This window comes from Anomaloglossus baeobatrachus, chromosome 7 (assembly GCF_048569485.1).
Source record: "Anomaloglossus baeobatrachus isolate aAnoBae1 chromosome 7, aAnoBae1.hap1, whole genome shotgun sequence".
In the NCBI taxonomy this organism is placed as follows: Eukaryota; Metazoa; Chordata; class Amphibia; order Anura; family Aromobatidae; genus Anomaloglossus; species Anomaloglossus baeobatrachus.
In genome coordinates this window covers 202,455,849-202,479,689 of record NC_134359.1, presented here as the reverse complement: position 1 = coordinate 202,479,689, position 23,841 = coordinate 202,455,849, and the positions used below count along the sequence as shown (strand labels likewise).

Sequence of the window (23,841 nt, the reverse complement as noted above, 5' to 3'; positions counted from 1 at the left end):
TCGGTGGGCCATTTGGAGGAGGTACTCCGTTTTAATGAAAAAATCCAGTGAAAGGTCGTATTCAATTTATATAACTGTACACATTAAATTAATCACATACACATGAGAACTTTATGAGGTGCTGGTATCTCGCTTTGACTAGTACATTGTTGTCTTACTGTTCTCTATGTATTACACACAATAGTGTCATTAAGCTTTCCAATGACTGTTCCCATAGACATTATGTATTTCCATCAGTTTCTGCAGTTTTGTCCCGCACACTGACAAACTTATTGCCTTTAATATAAAAACGCAGAGGCTTCCGAGTCCATTCTCCAGCATTATTAATCCCTATCCGTGCACAAGACACAACGTCCTCCTCCAGAATTTCTGGCCCAGCTTCCAGCCACGTGCTCGGGTTGGTTGCAAGGTCTTGTTGGTCAAAACTCTTTTCAATGGCAAATGACTGACAAAGTTTGGAGGGTCCGTTACAAAGATCTTTATCCTTTAATGGCTTCTGTACATTTCTTTTGACATTGCGAAACTTTCTCATTGCATCAAGACCTTCAATTGGCTCTAAGGACCGCAGAAGGACAGCTGCTCCATCTCCTGCAGACGGACAAAATAGCACAAAATAACAATTTCATTAAGATGATGATCTGCGTGGCTTTTTAAGACAAGGAAATCATGTGACCTGCCAAGGAACTTAATCCAAGAAAAAGGATTCTGTATTTATAAACTTGGCTTGTAGGCCTACTACTGAGTGCACAATGGTCCGATTCATCATGGTCTTACATTTTTCCCCCAAGAAAAAAGGCTCAAATATTGATATTTTTGTTTGTGCTTCTATTTAAAACACCACTACACCGCTTTTTTTCCAATCGCACCACTGGAGAGGGTTCCTTAAATGCAAGTCCCCTGCCTCAGGTCTGATACTCACCTTCCTGTGGCTGCGCCCACTATCACCACCGCTATAGTCAGTCTTTGGCAATTTGTGGCTTTCGGGCAGCTCAAGCGTTTCATGGTCACAAATCAATACATCTCTATGAGAGCCTCGTTCTGGCTTTCATAGAGTTGTACTGAGAGCTTGTGATGTAACTTTTGATTTACAGCCAGTCAGAAGTTACTGTCACAAGATGGTGCCACAGGGCCAGAGTGGTGTCTAAACGGTGAAAACACTGGAAGGTGAGTATATGACAGGGGGCTTAGATGTAAAGCGCCACTGGAGCGCTGAGAAAAAAAAACACTGGAGTAGTGCTTGAATTTGTCCTTAGTTAACTTTTGTGCTTAAATCTTCTTTTTTTGCATTATTGACATTAATCAGATCTATTGGTCTAATTTATCATTTGTTATATTTCACAAAAACAAGTTTTCCACAACTGTACTCCAGAACCTTACTGGAGTACAACATCTAAATATATTTGGCATAGATGTAGACTGTCATGTAACATTTTAAAAAGGTACAGTTGTCTAATAAAAGAGTAATAAAAGTAAAAAACAAATAAAAGTCTTTCATTTTTTTGCAAACTTAACCAGCAAACTCTATTTTAAAGAATTTCATGCAAAATCATCAAATTTCACAAGACAAAAAAGAAGAGTCATAAAGAACCCCCACTTCTACAAATGATGAATTAAATGCAAAGTGTTTGTAGCCAGTCAGCCATGTACACTGATATACACACACACACTGCACAGTATACATTTTTTTTTTACAGTGGCCCTCTTTATAATAAAGCACAATCTACAGTGTTTTTGTACCGCCCCGGGGCTCGGCCGGCTGCCGAGCCGCTCGGATCCGGGCTCGTTTCTGGTGGGTGGCTCGAGCTCCTCCCGTACCCGGGGGTCACGTCGCTCTGAAGGGAATGCTGACGCTACGTGAGGGGTGGTGTTCGGTGGGGGGAGGTCCACGGCCGAGGCTGTGTTGGGAATTAAGTTTGTGACGCCACCCACGGGTTGTGGTAGACACCACTGCTGCAGTTGACTAGGCTCCCGGGGACAGTGTTGCGCAGGTTGGTGTTGACCCCCCCGTGGGTAGGTGGGATGATGGTCCTGGGGGCCCGAGAGATGCTGAGGCGGGGGAATGGAGGCTTGCTGGCGTGTCGGTGCGGTGCGCGGCCCGAGGGCACTGTTGTACTCACTATTACAGACACACTGGAGTCTCTGGCAAACCAAAGAAGATGGTGGACGGTGCTCGCAGCCGGCTGCGCTTCTCCCCTTTTTAGGTTGGTGGTTTCCGCATTTCTCCTGCACCTCACGTTTTGGTAGAAATGATGACTCCTATGCCTGAGCAACGGTAGTCCGCTCCCCACCTTTGTGTGTCCCCGTAGAGCCAGTTTGCCCGCAGACGCTGGCCCGTGGGATCTCGATGCCTGGGCGGTGGCTTTCTATCCCTATGGTTGGGCTGTTGTCTTCAGTCGGGTGTTGGGTGGGAAAGGACCTAAAGTCCAGACCCCAATCAGTGAATTTGACTCGGTCCAGTGGTTTGTGGGCCTCGTACTGGGTCTGAGTACCCCTCCTGGTGCTCCGGTTTCCAATCGGTTCTCTGGTTCGGTACCGGCGGGCCACTACCCGGTCCCGGTCCCTTACGGTTCCACCGGCTGTAATCCCAGCTCCTACAGGCGGCCACCACCGTCTGCCTCCTAGCCAGAGGTGACTGGGCTCCAACCCAGACACCTGGTGTTAGACTGTGGCAGACCTGGACACAGGTCTGCACTTGAACTCCACTCCACTTCACTGTCATGACTAAACTCTCTTGAGGTTTTCCTGCCTTAGGGTCTGTGTACTCGTCGGTGGGCGTGGCCAACTGCCTGGCTCCGCCCCCTGGTGTGGACATTAAACCCTGAGGGAGGTGACTAGGGTTTGTAGGTTGGCTGCTGGTACCTTTTTAGGGACAGCTGTTTGTGCAAGGGACTACCTGTGACTACCTGGCTAGTCCAGGGCGTCACTTTCCCCCTTGGTTTAATGCAGACCGTCCGCGGGCTGCCCGTCCACCACCAGTTTATTTTGTTGCTTTTACCTGAAAAAAGAATAAAACATATTTACATTTATAATAACTTTTGTACAATTTAAGGATATTTTTAAATCTTCCCTTACGGGAGGCACATTCTTTAACCGTTGCAAACATCAAAACATTTTTATTAATAACGGTAACGGGACCGGGTCCTTCCGCTTGCCCACTCAAGCAAACCTAGCCTTGATGCTGCCCCTAAGAAACGGGCAGCACCCCTTTTCCCCAGTCCAGGAACGGGCCAAGGTTTTGCTTCACAGGACGAGTACAGAGCTCCACACCCGGCTGTCTCTCAGGGGCCCCACGTCCAGGGGACCCCTGGACCCGGAGGATCGCCACCGGTTGCATTGGTGACGGGGCCTCAGCCATCACTTTCCCACAGGCCCACCCTCCAATCCGCCTCTCCGGAGGTTGTGAGATGGAACAAGCCGGTCCAGGATTATTTACAAGCCCAAAAGTTTTTGGGTGGCCTGCAAGTTCTCAGCCGTGTCCTTTTTAAAACGAAGCAAAACAAAGTCCCAACAGGGACGGGCAGTATGGTCCCAACGGGGAGTTTTCAACTTGGCAGCCGGGATCAGCTACCTTTAATCTTCGTATTCCTCTTCCAGTCTGGGACGAGGGGTTTCATCCTCTGAGGCAGACTCTACCTCGCCCTCGAACAGCTCCAGCACACAGCAAGCGCGACGGGAGAGGGCCATCCGATACCCATTCCCACCACACCGTGGGATGTACATAGCCTCCATGTTGACAGCCCCAGGGGCCTCATCTTCCGAGACCGGCTCCGTGTCGGCCTCTGAGCCACTACCATCTGACTCCAGGCAGCTGGTGGCGGGGTCTTGTGGACCGGGTCCCAACTCCATCTTTGCCGGGGCCAACGCCCTCTCGGCGGCAGACGGGTCGCCGCCAGATATCGCACGGGGGGGCGCTAGCGGCACTTCCAAGTCTGCAGCTCCTTCAGCCCATGCGGGAACTACAACTTCCTGCTGGCCAGCGGTCTCTCTAGTGTCTGGGCCCTCACGGGGCAGTGCTGCGGACTCCGCTACCGATACTGGTGGCAGCGGGCTGAGCGGGGAAGCAGCGGCGACCGGTACGGGCAACGGGGGAGGCCATATAGGGGCCGGGGGCAGGCCGGGTCCCTCAGCCGCAGCGGCCGGTCCCTCAGGGACATAGGGGCGTGGGTCACCTACTAGCTCCGCTAAAATGGTCTCCACTCCATGCGCCCGCAGCCAGCTCCTCCATTTCAGCTGTCCATCGTTCCATCAGGAGACGCACTTGGACTCGGTTGCGGCAGCACAGCAGTACCATCCGAGCCTTTAACCACGCCGCTGTTCCAGGAGTGGGCTCCGGGAATTCTGGCTTGCCGGACGGGGCGGACATGGTGCACTGTCGGGGTCCAGGAACCAGACGGATGGCAGAGTCCTGGAGTTCCTGCCCTTTATCCCTTCGCTCACAAGGGACAGGCTCTTCACCCGCCCCCCCTGGTCTTTTTGGGGCACTTTGCTTTCTTTCTGCACCGCTCTGTTCTCAGGGGGCGGGACTTCACTTTTACGCCTTTTTCCATGGAGAAGACGGCTTGGGCAGGAAACTACGCGCCACAGGACAGTGACAAGATGGCGGATTCTGCAATTTTTCAACGGGACACCGCTGACGATAACTTCAAGGCGCACTTCAACAGGTAAGTGGATGGGTTCAATCCTGTTCGTGACGCCAGAAGAGCGGATGTGTACCGCCCCGGGGCTTGGCCGGCTGCCGAGCCGCTCGGATCCGGGCTCGTTTCTGGTGGGTGGCTCAAGCTCCTCCCGGACCTGGGGGTCACGCCGTTCTGAAGGGAATGATGGCGCGACGTGAGGGGTGGTGTTCGATGGGGGAGGTCCACGGCCGAAGCCGCGGTTGCGTTGGGAATTAAGTTTGTGACGCCACCCACGGGTTGTGGTGAATGGATGGACACCACCGCTGCCTTTGACTAGGCTCCCGGGGACGGTGTTGCGCAGCTTGGTGTTGACCCCTCCGTGGGTAGGTGGGATGATGGTCCCGGGGGCCCGAGGGATGCTGAGGCGGGGGAATGGAGGCTTGCTGGCGTGTCGGTGCGGTGCGCGGCCCGAGGGCTCTGCTGTACTCACTATTATAGACACACTGGAGTCTCTGGTAAACCAAACAAGATGGTGGACGGTGCCCGCAGCCGGCTGCGCTTCTCCCCTTTTTTAGGTTGGTGGTTTCCGCCTTTTTCCTGCACCTCACGTTTTGGTAGAAATGATGACTCCTATGCCTGAGCAACGGTAGTCCGCTCCCCAGCTTTGTGTGTGCCCGTAGAGCCCGTTTGCCCGCAGACACTGGCCCGTGGGCGGTGGCTTTCTATCCCTATGGTTGGGCTGTTGTCTTCAGTTGGGTCTTGGGTGGCAAAGGACCTAAAGTCCAGACCCCAATCAGTGAATTTGACTCGGTCCAGTGGTTTCTGGGCCTCGTACTGGGTCTGAGTACCCCTCCTGGTGCTCCGGGTTCCAATCGGTTCCCCGATTCGGTACCGGTGGGGCACTACCCGGTCCCGGTCCCTTACGGTTCCACCGGCTGTAATTCCAACTCCTACAGGCGACCACCACCGTCTGCCTCCTAGCCAGAGGTGACAGGGCTCCAACCCAGACACCTGGTGTTAGACTGTGGCAGACCTGGACACAGGTCTGCACTTGAACTCCACTCCACTTAACTGTCAAGACCAAACTCTCTTGTATTTTTCCTGCCTCAGGGTCTGTGTACTCCTCGGAGGCCGTGGCCAACTGCCTGGCTTCGCCCCCTGGTGTGGACATCAAACCCTGAGGGAGGTGACTAGGGTTTGTAGGTTGGCTGCTGGTACCTTTTTAGGGACAGGTGTTCATGCAAGGGACTACCTGTGACTACCTGGCTAGTCCAGGGCGTCACATTTTCCTATGAAAAAAATAAACAATATGCAGACTCCTACTGACCAGACGGAAACCAAAAAAAACACAGTTCTGACATCTCACTGGAGGCGAGTAAGCGTTGTTATTTTAACGTATCGCAACAATGGTGATTGAGATAGGGTTGTTTGAGTAGTGGGCAACCTGTTTGAGCTGTGAAAAGGGGTTTAAGGGCACTTATATCCGACCCTTTCTACCAGCTCTTCCTTTGTGTCTCTAGATCAGGGCTGGGCAAAGTATGGCCTGTGGGCTACATCCGACCCTCTGGATGTTAACGTCTGGGCTGTGGACGGAGACAAAAAAGGGAAAACGGTCCTGCACAATTACACCGCGCCTAACACAGGTGCCAAACAGGAGTTGGTCTATTCAGGTCGCTCCAGATGATACACTGGCTGTGGGTGCTCGTTGTTGGACCCGTGGAGGTGCTGTTAGGCATGAAACGGCCGTCATCCTGAGGGGACCAGCACCCAGCTCTCCTCCCGCTTTTTACCTGCACCTTTGGAATAAATAAAGGACGTCTTTCTGGAACTCTGTTGGTATGTGCCGTTGTCTTTCAATTTCTTCGATGGCTAATGTGGACCGAGACAGCTGAAGGGTTCAAACCAGTGGAGTGAACTGTGAGCCACACCATGCCCTATGCTGCCGTTTCTGCCCACCACCCTAAGTCATTGCTATCTGCAGGATGTGGATAGCAGTGAATACATTGGTGCAGGAAGGGCAATAAGCCCAATCTTCCACCAATCAACATGTGAGACAGCTGTGTGAATGGTCAGTGCAGCAGAGCAATGTGGGAACTGGAGAGAGATGAGTGTTTGTTTGTTTTTTTTTCTTTCTTCATGTGTGTGAGCGCATACTGTATATAGGAGGCTATGTAGGGTTCATGTATAGAAGAGGCTATGTGGGGCTCATAATGTATATAGGACGATATGTAGGGCTCAAAGTATATAGGAGGCTATGTGGGGCTCATAATGTTAAATTAATTGCCCACCCCTGCTCAAGAACTGTATTTGTCCCACAGCTCACTTGCTCCCACCTCCAGTTCCCACCCACGCCTCTTACAAACCCCCATCTGCACTGCTAACTACACACCGTCTAGAATCTCCTTTTTATCTCTAAACATCTGGAACATTTGCTCCACTCCTGTCTATTTTGCCATCTCTCAGATAAATCTATTATTAAACCTTTACTATCCAGTTTCCGCTCCTTACACTCTACTGAAACTGCTCTTACTGAAGTCTCTAAAGATCTACTATTATATAAATCTAATGGTCACTATTCCCTGCTGGTTCTTCTGGATCTCTCTGCAGTATTTCACAGTGTGGATCACCAGCTCCTCCTCCCTATGCTCTGCCCTATCGGGCTCAAAGACACCGTTCTCTCCTGGTTCTCCTACCTCTGACAGCTCCCTCACTGTATCTTTTGCCATCTCCTCTTCCCCTTAGGCCTTAGACACACGGCAAGAAAAATGGTGCGAGTGGAGTGCGATAAAAAAAAAAAAAAAAAAAAAAAAAATCGCATTCCACTCGGACTAATATTAGCCTTTGTGTCAGCGCACATGAACGATTTTCTCAACCCTAATCGGACCGAGAAAACAATCGCAGCATGCTGCGACTAATGCGATCATTGTTTCTCTCGCACCCATTCAAGTCAATGGAGCGAGAGACAAATCGCACTGCACTTGCGGTACACTGCGATTCTCGCCCTGCACTCGCGGTACAGCAATCACAGTTGAGGTCTGCTCGCACGGTCGGACCTCAGTCACAGGCACACTCGCATGACACTCGGCTCTGCTGTGCTGCCAGCGTGTGCCGAGTGTCATGCGAGGGGATCCCAGTAATCCCGTGTGGCCCCAGCCTTACTGTTGTGGTTCCTCAGGGTTTAGTCCTAGGTCCCTTTCTCTTCTCCCTATACACTGCTCCTAATGAACAAACCATCAGCAGATTTGGTCTTTAGTATCATCTGTATGCTGATGACACACAATTATACACATTGTTTCCTGACATCACCAATGCTTAACTACAAACTACCAGCAATTGTCTGTCTGCTGTGCCTAACATCATGTCCTCACTGTCTAAAACTGAATCTGTCAATAACTGAACTTCTCATGTTTCCTCCCTTTACTAACCTTCCTAAACCGAATACTATAATTTCCGAGTGTTGTTCTACCATTACGCCCCAGCAGCACGCCCACTGTGTTGGGGTTATATTTGACTCCGATCTCTCCTGCACTCCCTACATCAAATCACTTGCTCGCTCATGTCATCCACACTTCAAAAACATGTCTAGAATTCTACCTTTTCTTACTTTTGACTCTGCAAAAATTCTTACTGTTGCTCTGATTCATTTTCATCTGGACTATTGCAACTCTCTACCAATTGGTCTCCCTCTTACTAAACTCTCCTCTCTCCAAACCATCCTGCAGCAGCCAGGATCATTTTCCTCTCCTACACCGATGATTCTAAACTGTGCCAGTCATTGCACTGGTTGTCCATCCGCTACAGAGTTCAATATAAACTTATCACTCTCAACTACAAAGCTCTCCACAGTTCTTCACTGCCCTACATTTCCTCCCTTATCTCTGCCTATCACCCTACCCATGCCCTCAATTCCACTAATGACCTAAGATTAACATTCCCAATAATCCGAACCTCCTAGTCTTGCATCCAAGACTTCTTGTGAGTTTCACCAATTCTCTGGAATTCACTACCCAAGACAATTCAAATCATTCCCACAGCTTTAACCCCTTCACGACCGTCCGATTTTGCGTTTTCCATTTTTTTTTGCCATTTTCCGAGAGATGTAAATTTTTATTTTTCAGTCAATCTGATAATGTGAGGGCTTATTTTTTGTGGAAAGAACTGTACTTTTAAATGAAACCATGAGTTTTACCATATAGTGTACTGGAAAATGGCAAAATTCCAAATGCGGAAAAATGTCAAAACAAATGCGATTGCACTATAGTTTTTGGGATATTTTATTCACCGTGTTCCCTATATAGTAAAACTGATGTGTCGCTGTCATGCCTGAGGTCGATGCGAGTTCGTAGACACCAAACATGTATAAGTTTACTTTTATCTAAGGGGTTAAAAAACCCCCCAGAAGTTTGTCCGAAAAAAGTGGTGTACGTTTTGCGCCATATTCCGCAACTCTTAGCTTTCTCATTTTTCGGGATCAGCGCAATCAGCTTAGCTGTCACTGAGGTTACCCGCGGCCACCGCTGGATCCAGCGGTGGCCGTGAGTTACCTGACTGACATCAGCTGATCGCGCGACTCACCTTATTTGCTGCGTGGAGCTGACAGGAGCGGCGGTGTATACTGCTGCACCTGTCACCTGCATGCAGCAGAGCTGGATGCGACGCTGGAGGTCCGTGGATTACGCCGGACATGAAGGGCTTTGTTGGGGTTAATAAATTGGTGAGGAGGGAATTTGTTAGTGTTTTTTATTTCTAATAAAGGATTTTTCGGGTGTGTCTGTTTTTTAAAGGGAACCAATCATCAGGATTTTCGTGTATAAGCTGCAGCCAGTGCAGTACTGGCACTATCAGGCACAGTGTGTACATACCATCAGGGGGCAGCTCGGGTATTTAGTCAGTAAAATACAACTTTATAAAGTTTGAAATTTCGTGCACTTTTTGATTGACATGTGCACCTCTGCAGATAATGTCCGGGCGGGTTATGCAGGAGTTCCCCGCCCCCCCACCAGCCTGTTCCTCCCTCTCTCCGGGCGGGTTATGCACGTGTTCCCCGCCCCCCCGCGCCGCCTGTTCCTCCCTCCCTCTGGCTGTATGTAAATATCTAATCTTCAGAAACATGGCGCCGGAGTGGGCCTCTGCGCATAGCGCTTATCAAGCCCCCGCATTACACAACTTGGTGTCTGAGAGGGCGGCGCCACAGCGATGTCACACCGGCTGGTGTGTTGGCCCGGTGTCCTGGGGCGGCACGATACAGGAGCAGCAGGTAATCGCGTCCTCCGATCAGCTGTTCTGCAGTCCTGTTGTGATCACGCTCGCTCCTGCGGTCACAACGGGATCTGAAGGAGCGAGGGCGCATGCGCCGCCCTCTAACACCAAGCTGTGTGATGCGGGCTTCAGAAACATGGCGCCGGAGATAAGCGCTGTGCGCAGAGGCCCACTCCGGCGCCATGTTTCTGAAGATTAGATATTTACATACAGCCAGAGTGAGGGAGGGAGGAACAGGCGGCGCGGGGGGGCGGGGAACACGTGCATAACCCGCCCGGACATCAGGAGAGAGGGAGGAACAGGCTGGTGGGGGGGCGGGGAACTCCTGTATAACCCGCCCGGACATTAACAGAGAGGTGCACACGTCAATCAAAAAGTGCACGAAATTTCAAACTTTATAAAGATGAATTTCACTGCCTAAACACCCGAGCTACCCCCTGATGGTATGTACACACTGTGCGTGATAGTGCCAGTACTGCACTGGCTGCAGCTTATACACGAAAATCCTGATGATTGGTTCCCTTTAACTGTAACTTACAGATTAATCATGGAAGGTATCTCGGGGAGACGCCTGACATGATTAATCTAGGATTTAGTGGCAGCTATGGGCTGCCATTAACTCCTTATTACCCCGATTGCCAACGCACCAGGGCAAATCGGGAAGAGCCGGGTAGAGTCCCAGAACTGTCGCATCTAATGTATGCGGCAATTCTGGGCGTCTGCTGGCTGATATTGTTAGGCTGGGGGGCTCCCCATAACGTGGGGCACCCCATCCTGAGAATACCAGCCTGCAGCCGTATGACTTTATCTGGCTGGTATTAAAATAGGGGGGGGGGACCGCACGCCGTTTTTTTAAATTATTTATTTCTCTGCTCCATAGTGACACGCCCACCGGCGGCTGCGATTGGTTGCAGTTAGACAGCTGTCACTCAGCGTGTGGGCGTGTCTCACTGCAACCAATCATATTTGCCGGTGGGCGGGGAAAGCAGGGAATACGAGATTGAATAATGAGCGGCCGGCTTTTTCAAAAGAGGAAAAGCCGCCGGAGCTTTTATAACAGCCGTGCAGCGCTGCGCCGGAGATCGGGGAACGGAAAGTATGAGAGAGGGGGGGAACTGACCGACAGACAGCGAGAGGGACAGATAAGACAGAGAGACCGACCCACAGACATAGAGAGAGACCGACCGACCGACGGACTGAGGGAGAGAACGAAACAGAAAAAGAAAAAAGACCGACATCACATGAAAAAAGCACAAAACGTACAGGGAGCAAACAGATGCGTCCGTGTCACTCGGACGTGCGCACAGACCCATTGACTTTCATTGGGTGCTGCGTGTTGAGTGCTGAAAACGGACATGCTGCTGTGCAAAACGGAGACACAAACGTAGCATGCACACGGACATTATGAAATAACGCACGTGTGTCCTCAAACATTGCATAACATTGGTGCACGTTTGGCCGTGTCTCCGGTATATACGGAAACGGACCAAACACGCACGTGCATCACGGACGTGTGAAGGGGGCCTAAGTTGATTAAATTGCTGCAGTTACTCATTCCTAATATTCTTGCACTTCACCTAGAGTTTGCTATTCTGACACTCTCATTTAGTCAGTATCATTCCATGTGCTGACACAGGCCCCTCACAGGATCAGTACTGTAGGGAATAAGTCACATAATGTATTCATGTATTATAATGTAATCTAGCACTCTTGAATGTCCAGCTCCATCCCATCTGTCCAAAGTCATAAATTGATCAAATTATGTGCTTCGTGTGGATCATTCAAATTCTCTGTACACCTTTCCAGTCACTGTAAACTTAACAAGGCTCACAGGACACACACCGCATGCCATCGCCAGTCAGAGCACAAGCGGTTTCCTTGTTGCCTATTCTGAGCACACTGATGAGCTGCTGTCTGAGCCCTTCAAAGCACAGACAGGAAATCTCTGCTCTGTGCTTTGAACAGACTAGCAAGAAGTAAGGAGCTGGAGATCACATCACCACGTGACCACTCAGAAACAGAAAAGAATTTTAATAGCAAATAAATTATGAAGTTTCTTTATTTGTGATAACCTTTACAATGTTTTAATAATCTATGTGCCTGGAAAACCCCTTTAAAGAGGACCAACCACCAGGATTTTCCTCTATAACCTAAAACCAGTGCTGTACTGGCGCTATCATGCTGATTCTATACATATCTTTAGTTGTCATATCGGATGTATATGTGTGTGAAATGCAGTTATTTGATGAGAGGTGCAATGGAATATCTAATAGATGGGTAGAGTTTGCTTGTTATTCCCGCCCCGTCTGCATGCCCGTCCTTTCTCTCCCCTGTCCTTCCATCCTCCTTCCTCCCCCTGTAATACCCAAGACAGGAGTAGGAAGGACAGTCAGGCAGACAGGGGCGGGGATAGCTAGCAAAACTCAACCCACCAATTAGACATTCTGCAGCACCTACCAATGAAGCTACAGTGCATTTCACAAACTTTACTTGTCCGTATTTTAGAAACTATACATCCGATCTCACAATTAAAGGTATGGTTACATTCAGCATCCTAGCACCAGTATGGCACTGGCTTTACTTTATATATGAAAATCCTGGTGGTTCCTCCTCTATAAGAATTTTCCTTTTTTGGGGTGTTTGTTGGCCTGTTTAGATATGCCAATAGTTCTAAATGAAAGTTCATATGAAGCTAGTTAGTTGTTATAAAATGGTAAGGAAGATTATAGACTTAAATCAATTAATGGCAAATCCTTGGAAATTTATGTTTCAGCTGACACAGTCTATGGACTGACAATGGTGGCCAAGCACAGTGCTCAGATTGCTTTTTCAGTCCAAAAGCTCTTCAATGAAGTGGCATATGGAAGACCACGGCTCCTATCAAACTCCTACAGAATGGGGGCTAGGTACTAATGACCAGTGGTTTCCCAACAGTGGGCCGCGGCGATCAAATATTTATCACCTAAACTACAGATAGATAGTGACAATACATTTGAACTCCACATAGGGATTCGGCATTTCAAAAAGAGTAATCTCTTTTTCTAGCTGCATGTTGCATAATAAACTTTATGATGAAAGAGAAAAACTTCATCTCATGTACATTTATGTTTTCTTGTCTGCAAAAGTTTAAATAAAAAAAAAATAAAAAGGCCAATAACTCACCCTGGCTGGAAACATTCATACAGAAATACATGCCATAAATCTGATAGACGTATATGGTCCCTGGCTTCATGTACATTGCTACATTTCTTTCTGTCCTTTTGCCTCCTCTCGAATGTGAAGCTTCATCCTCCCCTCCTAAATAAGATTCTGTTTCTACGATCCTCCCACGAAGTTCCGTCCCATCCGGGAGCCTGCGGACCAAAATCTGAGAGGCAAACCACACAATCACCATTCTGTTTGCAGTTAATATTTTACAGACATGAAAATGAGAAAAACAGAAGGATCAATGTATAAATCTGACCACCTAGAAGGGGACGAAACATGGCACAGGATCACATGTACAACTCAGGCCCACAGTAACAGCTAGACAGGACTCATGTACATGTGGTTTCTGGCAACGGAGGTAAACATGTCCCATGATTTCAACAGCTTTGCCTGACATCGCCCCAATCAATGATTTTAATGATGAATTGGGAGAAAAAGTCCCTAAATTATATAATGTAACCCATTCAGTATTGTTTTTTTTGCTTCATGTAGAGCTGTGTCAGGTTTTCATGCCTAGCAACAAACGAGAGGATCATGAGCAAGCGCCAGAACCTTTACTACGAGAGACAACACTCCTGAGCAAGCGCCAGAACCTTTACTACCAGAAACAACACTCATATAAACGGCACAAATAACACGACTTATTACCTGTGAATAAATTCCATCCTACCTGTCCCAAGAAAGCTTTTGCCAGGTGAGTGCAGGGCTTATTGTAGAAGTCAGATAAAAGGCGATTCTTCATGCTCTGGAAGTATTTGCTAGAGACGGAATCATGTTCCCACTCGGCTGCAGATACCTTCTTCTCATCAACCTCTGCATCATCCGCATCTTGGACATGTCTTCTTTTTGTAGGCATACTGAAAATCACCAGACTAAAATAAAAATGTGCTGTAAAGGACCAAGCCCAGAAACACAGCATCCTCTTTGCCACCTAATCTAAGAGCAGTGACCTTGATTCCAGCAATGTGTCACTTACTGGACTGCATGCTGTAGTTTTGATAATCTGTTGATAAATCATTGATTTTGGCAATAAAGGACTAGTTCAAATGCTGCCATATAGTCCTCCATATTCATGAGCTCTGTATAACCCTGCCTACCCACCACTGATTGGCACCTTTCTGTCTGTGCACAGTGTACACCGTAAACTGCCCATCAGTGTGGTGGGCATTATTATACAGAGCTCAGGATTCAGAGAACTGCTAGAACTACAGCAGAGAAAGCTGTGATTTTATTAAAACTGAGGCAAACTGATCCAGAAAGTGATAGATTACTGGAATCAGGATCTCTGCCTCTACATTATGCTGATCTCAGATGGGGTAGCAAAAACCTGGTGACAGATTCCCTTTAAGGCTAGAGTCACATTTGCATTAGACTCTCATCGCATCACCCGGCATGGCCTACTGCCCTGCGTACAATAGCATCTTAGCTGCATAGAAATACATGCAGCCAACCCGCTCCTGTCAGGAGAATGTGCGGCCGTGCCGGGTGATGCCATGTGAGTCTAGCGCAAGTCTTTTGTGAGTATGACTCCAGCCTAATAAGGCCTTCTGCACACATGTGTATTTTAGACTTTAAAGAAACCCCCATGCCCACATAGTATATATGCCCATACATGTCTATAGTCACTATGCCTAGCACCCTCCACTGTGCTGCCACCCCTTCTGTATCTGACATTGGTGCTCTATGATCATGAGCTACAAGCTGAAAGCGGCCATGATGCCAGAAGTATGGCAAGTGACCACTACAGCCACTGATTGGATGCAGAGGTTGTGTGCCGCTATCATGTAAACAAAGACCAGAAGGAGGGGGAGCTTTGGATCGCTGGAGGACATTTTAAGCAGGTAGTGTTGATTTTGGTATTTTACAATAGTGGCATCCAGATTTACAAAATTGCTACACATTCAATAACCCTCTTAAAAGGGAACATGTCACTAGATTCTACCTGCCAGAACCACAGGCAGCATGGATCAGATCCTGACAGTGCCATTACAGCCAGGTATGTCTTTCCCTGAAATGGTGCATTGTTTCAGAGAAAAACACAGTTTATAGACCTGACTGGGGACTATGGGCAGGTACCCGACTATTCCGGGGCCCTCAGCTGGCTTCTCCCTCCACCGCTCCACATCAACTATGGAGAAGGTATCTGGCGGGTGTGCCAGGCTTGTCAGGTATCTGTCTATATTCTATGGCCGTATGTTCAAGCTGTTTTCTCTGAAATGCTGTGGCCATTCTGAGTAAAGCGCACCCGGATACAATCGCACAGCCAGGCTCTGATTCATGCTGCCTGTGGTTTGGGCGACATGAATCTAGTGAAAAGTTCCCTTTAAGGTCCTCATACACATAGTAACAATGTCAGATACGGATGATGCCGGTTCTTCAACATTTATCAAGAAGGTGTAGCGGGGTGGGGGTCCCCCAGGACGACAAAGAGGCAGTGACCCAAAAAAGTCCGATCCAAACAGCTTTATTGTCATCGCTGAACAGGTAAATGTCCTCCGGGACACAGCCGGGTTACTCACAGTCCATACGGTTCCCCGTCACACAGGCACTGCTTGCCGTAGGAGACGGTCTTACTATACCCCGTTTTGCTATTCCCGGGGATCCACAGACCTGTGTTATAGTTCCACACAGGCCTGAACTCTCCTCGGCTTCCTGCTCTGCAGCTTACAAAGCAACTCTGCCCCACCCAGGCCTTTACTTACCTTTTAAATGAGCTGTGGCCATGAGCCACCTGCACAACCCGGCCTGGAGATAGCAGACTGACCACTATGTAGGGCTCTAATATGTTTCTGTACGCATTCTGGGGGATATATACCGTCCGTCGCATATGAATGCCCCCCCTATCTCACAAAGGTTATACCCGTTTTTGGTGTTAACTTATTTTCACATTGTTCAATATTTATTTTTTTTTTTGCATCTTATTTGCTAAAAGTTGGAAAAATGTACACACTAGGAAGGGGCACGGAAAACAACTTTTAGACAGATTTATTTCGCTTTTTGAGACTACAACAAGCTAAAACCGCACCAAATGTATTAAGTGGTGTGCAACAGTTAGTAAATATGTTGCAAGTTACAGGCAGATAAATCTGCGCTTATATACCGGATTTCAGCACTACCATTTTGTTCTCCCTTCAGATTCCTCAGTCACTCCTCTCCCAATTGAAAACACTTGCTGACTTGGACCATCATTTCTTGGACAACAGACAACTCACCTCCCCTACAGCCCCGGACTCTGCTCACACACAGGGGTTTTATCGACTATACAGTGTCCTGAAAAACTAGTTAGAAAATCTGCAAGTTTTTCATACAACCCCCGGCAAACATGGAAAAATGGCCATACTCAGAGGACGTTCACCACAGCGAGCAAATTCACAAACCACAGATACCAGACACAATAATGCTCAACATTCGGATTTCCTGATCCAAACCTCAAACAAATGGAATTACATTGTTTTAATTACAGGCACATGTTTCTCCAGATGAAGCAGAGGAAAAACTAAGAATCAACAGAAGAAATCCTTCTTAGTCCTTTGTATCTCACTGGAAAATAAAGGACAGTGCACATTAAAGGGATTTTTCGGTTTAATTTTCTTTTTTACTCCATTTGGTTTCCTGCACTCACCCACTGCCACCTCTGTTCTTTATAGATATGTCTGCAGCAATGATGTGGTGTCAATGTCACGTGACCACTGCAGCCAATCACTGGGCTGTCACAGCTGAGCCCTGTGGGATAGGTATTGGGCAAGTATATCTGTCCTTGTTATTTTTTTAAAGGAATAGTCCACTTTCAGGAAGCTGTGTAAAATACCTAAAATACGAAATTCAGCAGATACTCAACTTCCCTGGGTTTAGCTCTTGCTCCCTGCTGCTGATTCGGTGTTTTGACTACAGCAGCGGGTCATCGCTCTAGCCAGTCTCTGAGCTCATTGCTCGCAGCGGGTCACTGCTATACCTAGTCCCTGAACTGAGTGCTCATAAAGGGTCACTGCTCTATCCAGTCCCTGAGTTCAGTGCTCGCAGCGGGTGACTATTCTAGCCAATCCATGAGATCAGTGCTCATAAAGGGTCACCGTTCTACCCAGTTCCTGAGTTCAGTGCTCGTAAAGGGTCACTGCTCTAGCCAGTCCCTGAGTTCAGTGCTCGCAGCGGGTCACTGCTCTAGCCAGTCCCTGAGTTCAGTGCTCGCAGCGGGTCACTGCTCTAACCAGTCCCTGAGTTCAGTGCTTGCAGCGGGTCACTGCTCTAGCCAGTCCCTGAGTTCAGTGCTCGCAGCGGGTCACTGCTCTAGCCAGTCCCTGAGTTCAGTGCTCGCAGCGGGTCACTGCTCTAACCAGTCCCTGAGTTCAGTGCTTGCAGCGGGTCACTGCTCTAGCCAGTCCCTGAGCTCAGTGCTTGCAGCGGGTCACTGCTCTAGCCAGTCCCTGAGTTCAGTGCTCGCAGCGGGTCACTGCTCTAACCAGTCCCTGAGTTCAGTGCTTGCAGCGGGTCACTGCTCTAGCCAGTCCCTGAGTTCAGTGCTCGCAGCGGGTCACTGCTCTAACCAGTCCCTGAGTTCAGTGCTCGCAGCGGGTCACTGCTCTAGCCAGTCCCTGAGTTCAGTGCTCGCAGCGGGTCACTGCTCTAACCAGTCCCTGAGTTCAGTGCTCACAGCGGGTCACTGCTCTAGCCAGTCCCTGAGCTCAGTGCTTGCAGCGGGTCACTGCTCTAGCCAGTCCCTGAGCTCAGTGCTCACAGCAGGTCACTGCTCTAGCCAGTAGTTTTTTCTCAAAGCGACGGATTGTGACTGATGGAAAAAGACGGAAGTGTGAAAGCAGCCGAATGGTCGTGTCTGGTTGTACAGGAACATGGTCTGATCATACCACATGTCCTGGGAAGGGAGGAAGCAAGAACGAGTATTCAGAGATTACAGCATGGGATCACAGCTGATTCTTTTTGTGAGGTAAAACATTTCCTTGCCTGTTTTTAAACATGTTTTACCTCAAAGAAAGAATAATTTGTGATCCCATGCTGTAATATCTACAGTATATACATTCTTTTGCTTCCTCCCTGGCCCAGGAGATGTGGTATGATCAGACCATATTCCTATACGGTCAGACACGGCCATTACACAGTATGGACACATATATAACATTATCTCAGCACAAGAAAAAAAAATGTAAAGACATCCAATTGTGCAACTTATTAACATTCCAAGATCTATTGATCTAGGGAACTTGTCACCAGATGTGTTCCCTATAAGCTGCGGCCACCACCAATGAGCCCTTGTATATTAATTCTAGAATACTGTATATAAGTGCCGCTCTGTATAACCTAAAAACAGCTTTTATTATACCGTGTTTCCCCGAATGTAGGACCCCCCCGAAAGTAAGACAGGGTGGGGGTTACGGGGGGGTCCTTCAATGTAAGGCCTCCCCCGAATGTAAGGCAGGGTTGAGGGGCCGCTGTGAAATGTAAGGCCCTTACCTTTGGGCCGCCGCTGTCCCCCATTGGGTCCCCAGGCTCCAGAGGTGTCCTCAGGTGCAGCTGGGCGGGTCCAGCGCTCATGGGGTTAACTCGCCGTGTTAACCCCGCAATCCGCCCAGCTCAACAGCTCATTGGCCGCCCCTGCTCCCCACGTCACCGCCGGCCCCCGGCTCGAGCGCTGATTGGCCCAGCAGCTCGGGCTGTAATTGACCGCCCCAGCCCCACGTCACCGCTGTTTCCCTGCTGATTGGCACAGCGTTCCCTGCAGCACAGGCCTTCCGCACCCACAGCCGCACCGCAGAGGAAAACGTCCAGCATTTAAAAACCAAGTAGGAAAACATGTACTGTATAGGGTATGGGGCTGTGTGCAGTGGGATACGGCACTGTTATGGGGTGTGGGGCTGTGTGCAGTGGGATACGGCACTGTTATGGGGTATGGGGCTGTGTGCAGTGGGATACGGCACTGTTATGGGGTGTGGGGCTGTGTGCAGTGGGATACGGCACTGTTATGGGGTATGGGGCTGTGTGCAGTGGGATACGGCACTGTTATGGGGTGTGGGGCTGTGTGCAGTGGGATACGGCACTGTTATGGGGTATGGGGCTGTGTGCAGTGGGATACGGCACTGTTATGGGGTGTGGGGCTGTGTGCAGTGGGATACGGCACAGTTATGGGGTGTGGGGCTGTGTGCAGTGGGATACGGCACTGTTATGGGGTATGGGGCTGTGTGCAGTGGGATACGGCACTGTTATGGGGTGTGGGGCTGTGTGCAGTGGGATACGGCACAGTTATGGGGTGTGGGGCTGTGTGCAGTGGGATACGGCACTGTTATGGGGTGTGGGGCTGTGTGCAGTGGGAAACGGCACTGTTATGGGGTATGGGGCTGTGTGCAGTGGGATACGGCACTGTTATGGGGTATGGGGCTGTGTGCAGTGGGATACGGCACTGTGTTACCGTCATACGGTAATACGGTAGTAACAAGATATTCTTGATACGCTACATTTGTTTTATTCTACTGTTTGGTGATGACCGACTCTTCAGCATGTTAATAAATGTTAATTTATTGGTTAAAAAGAAATTGTCATTTTTTTTCGGCTAATGTAAGACCTCCCCTGAAAGTAAGACAGGGTGGGACTTTTTGGGGTAAAATTAATGTAAGACAGGGTCTTACTTTCGGAGAAACACGGTACTCACCTGCGGGGCGGTCCAGTTTGATGGTCATTGCTGGGCTTGGTCCAGGATCCTCCTCTCTTCTTGTGATCGCCGTCCTCCTTTCCCAGCTCTGTATGGGTGACGCATCCTGTCATGCACACAGTGTCCCCCATCGCACTCCTGTGTACGTGCACTTCTCTCTGCCCTGTTGTGGGCAGATCAAAGTATTGTAGTGTGCATGCACAGTACCTTGCTCTGCTCTCAGCAGAACAGAGGGAAGTCCGCATGTGGAGGAGTGCAATGGCGGCCTGTGTGTGGATGACATAGGACACATCATCCACACGAAGCTGGAAAAGAGGATGACGATGGAAGGAAGAGAGGAGGCGCCGCACCCGACCGCCCCACAGGTGAATATAATAAAATATCTTTTTTATGTTAGACAGCACACCCTGGACACTTATATACAGTATTATAAAGTGCTGTATATAAGGGCTTATTGGTGGTGGGTGGCAGCTTATAAGGGACAAATCTGGTGACAGGTTCCCTTTAAAATCAACTTTATTTGTGGGAAAACCCTTTTAAGTTATCTTCCAATTCCTTTTTTCCCCAATATTGGGTGATCTTGAGAAGGAATAAAAGCAAACACTTGTCTATTTTTCACTAGTACAAAAATACTATTTGAATTTTAGTCCCCTAACAATAATTTTGACAAGAGACGGTATAAGGGCTCATTCAGACATCAGTTATCCTCCTACAAGTTATATACGTGTTTTCATGGACAGCACTGCTACACATAAGGCCACTTTCAGACGTCCGAGTTTAATCGGGTACAAACCACATGCATCGGTATGGTCATACGTGTGTCACGTGTGGGACATCAGTGTTTGCATACATATGACATCAGTGTGACATGTACTGGAGAAAACACGGATCTTTGAAATAAAAAGATGTTCTATATTCACCTGTATCCAGCCTGATTTCTTCGGCTCTGCTGTCTCCTGCCTCTGACCCCCGCTCATTATATTCATTGATTATTCACTGCACTGAGGACCTGGAAGCCGGAGCATTACGGTGCTAGCAGGGACCGCATCGCTGGTGACAGGTGAGTATCCAGCAAGCAGTGTGTGTGCAGTGACGTCCAGGAGGTTATCAGAGTTCCCGCACTACAGTGGGTGCCAGGGTGGCGACTTCACAGGTTCATCAGAGTTCATTGGGTACTCTGATAACCTCCTGGAGGTCACTGCACACACACTGCGTGCTGAAAACTCACCTGTCACCAGCGATGCTGTCCCTAGTGCTGTCTCCGCGATGCTATCCTCGGCGATGTCCCCAGTGATGCTCCGTTTCCAGCTCCTCAGTGCAGTGAATAATCAATGAATATAATGAGCGGGGGTTAGAAGCAGGAGGCAGCAGAGCCAAAGAAAACAGGCTGGATACAGGTGAATATAGAATTTTTTTCTATTTCACAGACGGATGTTTTCTCCGGTACGTGTCACACTGATGTCTCACAGATCACATCAGTGTGCGATCCGTGTGACACCCGTGCTGCTGGAGAAAAAATGGACATGTCTGCGTGTGTGCGTGTGGGGTCATGAGAGGTCACACGGTCCGTGGGAGTAACTCCAGAGGATAACATGGGTATGTGTGGCATCCGTGTTAAAAATGGATGTCACACGTACCTGAAACACGGACGTGTGAAAGGGGCCTAATAGTGAATATGTATATTCACAAGTCCATGACTCTTCGCAGACCAAGCAGTCTGCAAAAAATAATGGAGACATATCTGATATTATTTTTAGTATCCGTTTAAAATCGGCAATGCAAGTCTTGGAGTCCATGAAAAAAAATTGCACCACAATCAGGCTATGTGCGCACGTTGCGAAGTGTACATGCTGAAAAATCGGCAGCGATTTGGCAGTGCATATGTGATTCAAATCGCTGCAGAAACACTGCGTAATGGATGCAGCGTGTCTGCAGAAAAGATGCAGATTTCATGCGCTCTGGACGCTGCCTCTCCCATAGACACAGTGGGAGCAGCATCCAAAGCGCACCAAATAAGTGACACGTTGCTTTTTTGAGCTCAGCGATTTGGATAAAAATTTCAGCATGCAAATCACTGCGCTCTCAAACGCAACGTGCGGATGGATTATGCACAATATTCATAGATTATGCTGGGGATGCGGGACGCATGCGTATACGTTGCATTGCAATACGCAGCATAAACGCATGAAATTACGCAACGTGTGCACATAGCCTCAGACTACCAGATCGGAAAAGAAAAGAGATTTGTTTGTTTGTTTTTTTTCCCCATATGAGAAAAACAGACGACGCTCGGGTCAAATTCGATCCGTTATTCTTGTGTCTGAATGGGGCCTGGGCTGGGGCTACTCAGCGACTTCTGTAAAATCTGTTTGGACACCAAAAGTTCACTTCACTATCAGTCACCAATACATCGCAGCACAATGCAGGGGAATGGGATCACATTGCGAGTCTGTGGGCACTGCGACAAGTATAAAAAAAAAATAAAAAGTCGGAGTTTTTGTCGCTTGTCACAGTCGCACTGCGGCTCCATTCACTTTGTACTGAGCTGTGATGTAGCCCCAGCCGAAACAGGGGGCATCTTAATGCATCGCACAGAAACATCTTCCGTCAGAAAATCTGTAATGTAGGACAATATACTAAAAAATACTGTAGTACAGTATAGAATTAATATAACAGGATAATATTTACAGTAATATAACGTAGTATAATATAATGTGGTGCAGTGTACAGTAACAATAAAATACACTTTAATAGTGTAAAAGAATGCTGTAGTATAATGTAATATAATATATATAATGTTGTGTATTATAGCGTAGTATACTGTAGAGTAACAATAAAATACAGAACAATACAATGTAGTGAAGTGTAACAATGTGGTGCATTTCATAACATGATATAATGTAATATAACAGTGTACAGCAATGTAGTGTAATAATAATGTAGTGTATCATAATGTAATATAATAAGAATATAATGCAACATATAACAGTGTATCACAATGTAATGCCATATAATATAGCACATCATATAATGCGGGATAATGTAACGTAACATGATAATGTAACTATAACACAATGTGATCCAGTGCAGTGTAATGCTATAGGTGCTATACATGGCGCCCCGGCCGCCGCTCACCTCCGCACCTCACTGCCCTGTACTCTCTGAATCCCGGAAGAAGCCTGCAGGACGCGCCCATTCACAAGGGGGGGGGGGATCACTGCGCTACACACTTGGCGGCGATGTTAGGGTTTCACTGTTCTCCCTAAAATGCTGTGATGGACTCGTCCGCAGCGCAGCATTGCCTCCCGTGTAGGGCTGTGCACAGTGCACTGTTCCGGCCTATAGCTGCACCCTCGATGTGTCCGTATGCCACACACTGACCTGATGAGCCACCCTTGTCACTGTGTGACATCCTCCCCTGCAGGGGCTGACAGTGACAGTACCTCGCCCTGTCGGACCTTTGTGCCATCACGTTTTTTAATTCAATGACATTGATAACCATTTAGTGTTGAGCGTTTTTGCCACAATTTTCTGTTCTATTCATGTGAATGAGGTGGTTTTGGGGCAAACATGGATTTCTGCAGCCACAAGTCAAATGACTGGGACATATGGAGACTAGTGCTGAGCGTGCACTGCCATGCTCGGGTGCTCGGTACAGGTAACGCAGTCGGACGCTCAGATGGGCTCGACCCGTGTACCGAGTATAATGGAAGTCAAAGGGGAACTCGAGGAGTTGTTCAGAAGATCTTCCATTATACAAATCGCAGGGCCAGGGGTGCAGATCCTCTGCGTCGTCACGGGCTGGCCTGACCCGATTTTGTGACCCCGAGACGTACAGGAGGGAGGGAAGGCGGTGGACGGGAGGGAGGATGAGGGTGGTAGTGACGGTAAGGAAAGTCTTTTATGATCGTGACGCCACCTGCGATACGTGGCCAGGGATGGGCTGCCGCTGCGGGTGCTGCTCTCTAGGGCTGAAGGTAATGGTCGCAGTCGGGATAGTGTCATTCCCCACAGGCGGAGCAGGGTTATCCCGGGGAGGATGATGGAGGATGGACGGGGGTGGTGGTAGTCCACGTTGGCGCCGAAGCGCTGTGCGCCGGCGCC

General features: G+C 48.7%; 1 protein-coding gene across 1 annotated transcript; it reads right to left on the bottom strand.

The window, feature by feature from the left end:
• On the bottom strand, window positions 1-22,965 carry MPG (N-methylpurine DNA glycosylase). Its single transcript, XM_075319075.1, has 4 exons — window positions 22,873-22,965; window positions 13,753-13,939; window positions 13,038-13,242; window positions 1-588 (listed from the first exon to the last, which is right to left on the bottom strand). The coding sequence occupies exons 2-4, from the start codon at window positions 13,936-13,938 to the stop codon at window positions 221-223; spliced, it is 759 nt and encodes a 252-aa protein (XP_075175190.1). The 5' UTR covers window position 13,939; window positions 22,873-22,965; the 3' UTR covers window positions 1-220.
• Between the last annotated feature and the right edge of the window lie 876 nt (window positions 22,966-23,841).